Raw genomic sequence first — 1054 nt, 5'->3', positions numbered from 1 at the left:
GGGGGAACTGGGAACGCGCTGGCGGCTGAACCTTAGCCCCTTCCACTCCGGACTCCACGCGCGCACATCCGCTCCAGGGAATGGCGCCTCGGGTCTAGGCCGCCGAAGCGTTCCGAATGGGGACGATTCTCTGGTGCAGCGAAGTGTCCCTAGAATTTTCACAGGGGAACCCTGAGCTTCTTCTCAGTCCTCCTCTTTCCCTGACGCACCCTGTCCATCAGCGCACCCTCCTCCCGAACCCCCATATTCACTCTTCTCCCCAAGTCCTAAGCGTGCTTAAACAGAGTCGAAACAAAACAAGCATGCCTTTAATTCTCCTCTCAAATACTTTGAAACTACTTATACAAAAGTTCCTCAAACTCTATTTTTCCGCCTCCCCTGCTTCCCTGTTACGATTATCTGGGGATCTCCAAGTCTCCTGGGAATGGCCAAGTTCAGAAGCTTCAGCCTGTTTGGGCCTGGAGGTTCCAGTGCCTGCGGGGATGGGAGCGGCGTGGCCAGCGGGGCCCGGCAGCTTGTTGCCCTCCAGCTGCAGGGCTGAGGTCCGCGAAGTGTGTTGAGAAGACAAGAGAGCCTCTCCTCAGGCCTGAAAGTCGCCCTTCTTCCCGTGCGTGGGGAGCACGCGCATGGCCCTGAACTATGCCTGGCGGGTGGCTTGCAGGCGATAGGAAAAGAGGGGCCGAGTGGGGGGGTCCCTGGTAGAGAGGATGTGGATACGGTGCGCTCGGTCCGGGGTCGGCTCCCAAGACGGTCCCCAGTACCCCTAGAGGGCCTGCCACGGCTTCCCGATGGCCTGGATGTGCTCCTTGGCTTTCAGACGCAGCGCCGCGATGCTGCTGTTGCGCGGGTCTGCCTCGTCCAGCGGGAACTTATCCCCGAAGCCGGGCCCGCACGGGTAGGAGGGCGGCGGCGGCGCAAGAGGCTGCAGGCCGGGGCCCAGCGGTGGGGAGTTCAGGAAGGGCGGCGGCGGCGGCGGCGGCGGCGTGTAACTGGCGGGCAGGCTCTGCGCGGGCGGCCCAAAGCCGGGCAGGCTCTGCAGCGCCGTGGCGCCCCC

At 63.4% G+C, this 1054-nt stretch overlaps 1 protein-coding gene across 1 annotated transcript in view; it reads right to left on the bottom strand.

The window, feature by feature from the left end:
* Positions 1-763: 763 nt before the first annotated feature.
* RAX (retina and anterior neural fold homeobox) overlaps positions 764-1054 on the bottom strand; it is a 4492-nt gene continuing 4201 nt past the window's right edge. Inside the window, exon 4 of the mRNA XM_017890457.1 lies at positions 764-1054. This exon is cut by the window's right edge and continues 16 nt beyond it. Within this exon, the coding sequence (XP_017745946.1) occupies positions 764-1054 (291 nt within the window).

This window comes from Rhinopithecus bieti, unplaced genomic scaffold (genome assembly GCF_001698545.2).
Source record: "Rhinopithecus bieti isolate Rb0 unplaced genomic scaffold, ASM169854v2 scaffold_17861, whole genome shotgun sequence".
Lineage (NCBI taxonomy): Eukaryota > Metazoa > Chordata > Mammalia > Primates > Cercopithecidae > Rhinopithecus > Rhinopithecus bieti.
This window is presented reverse-complemented; position numbering and strand designations above follow the sequence as displayed.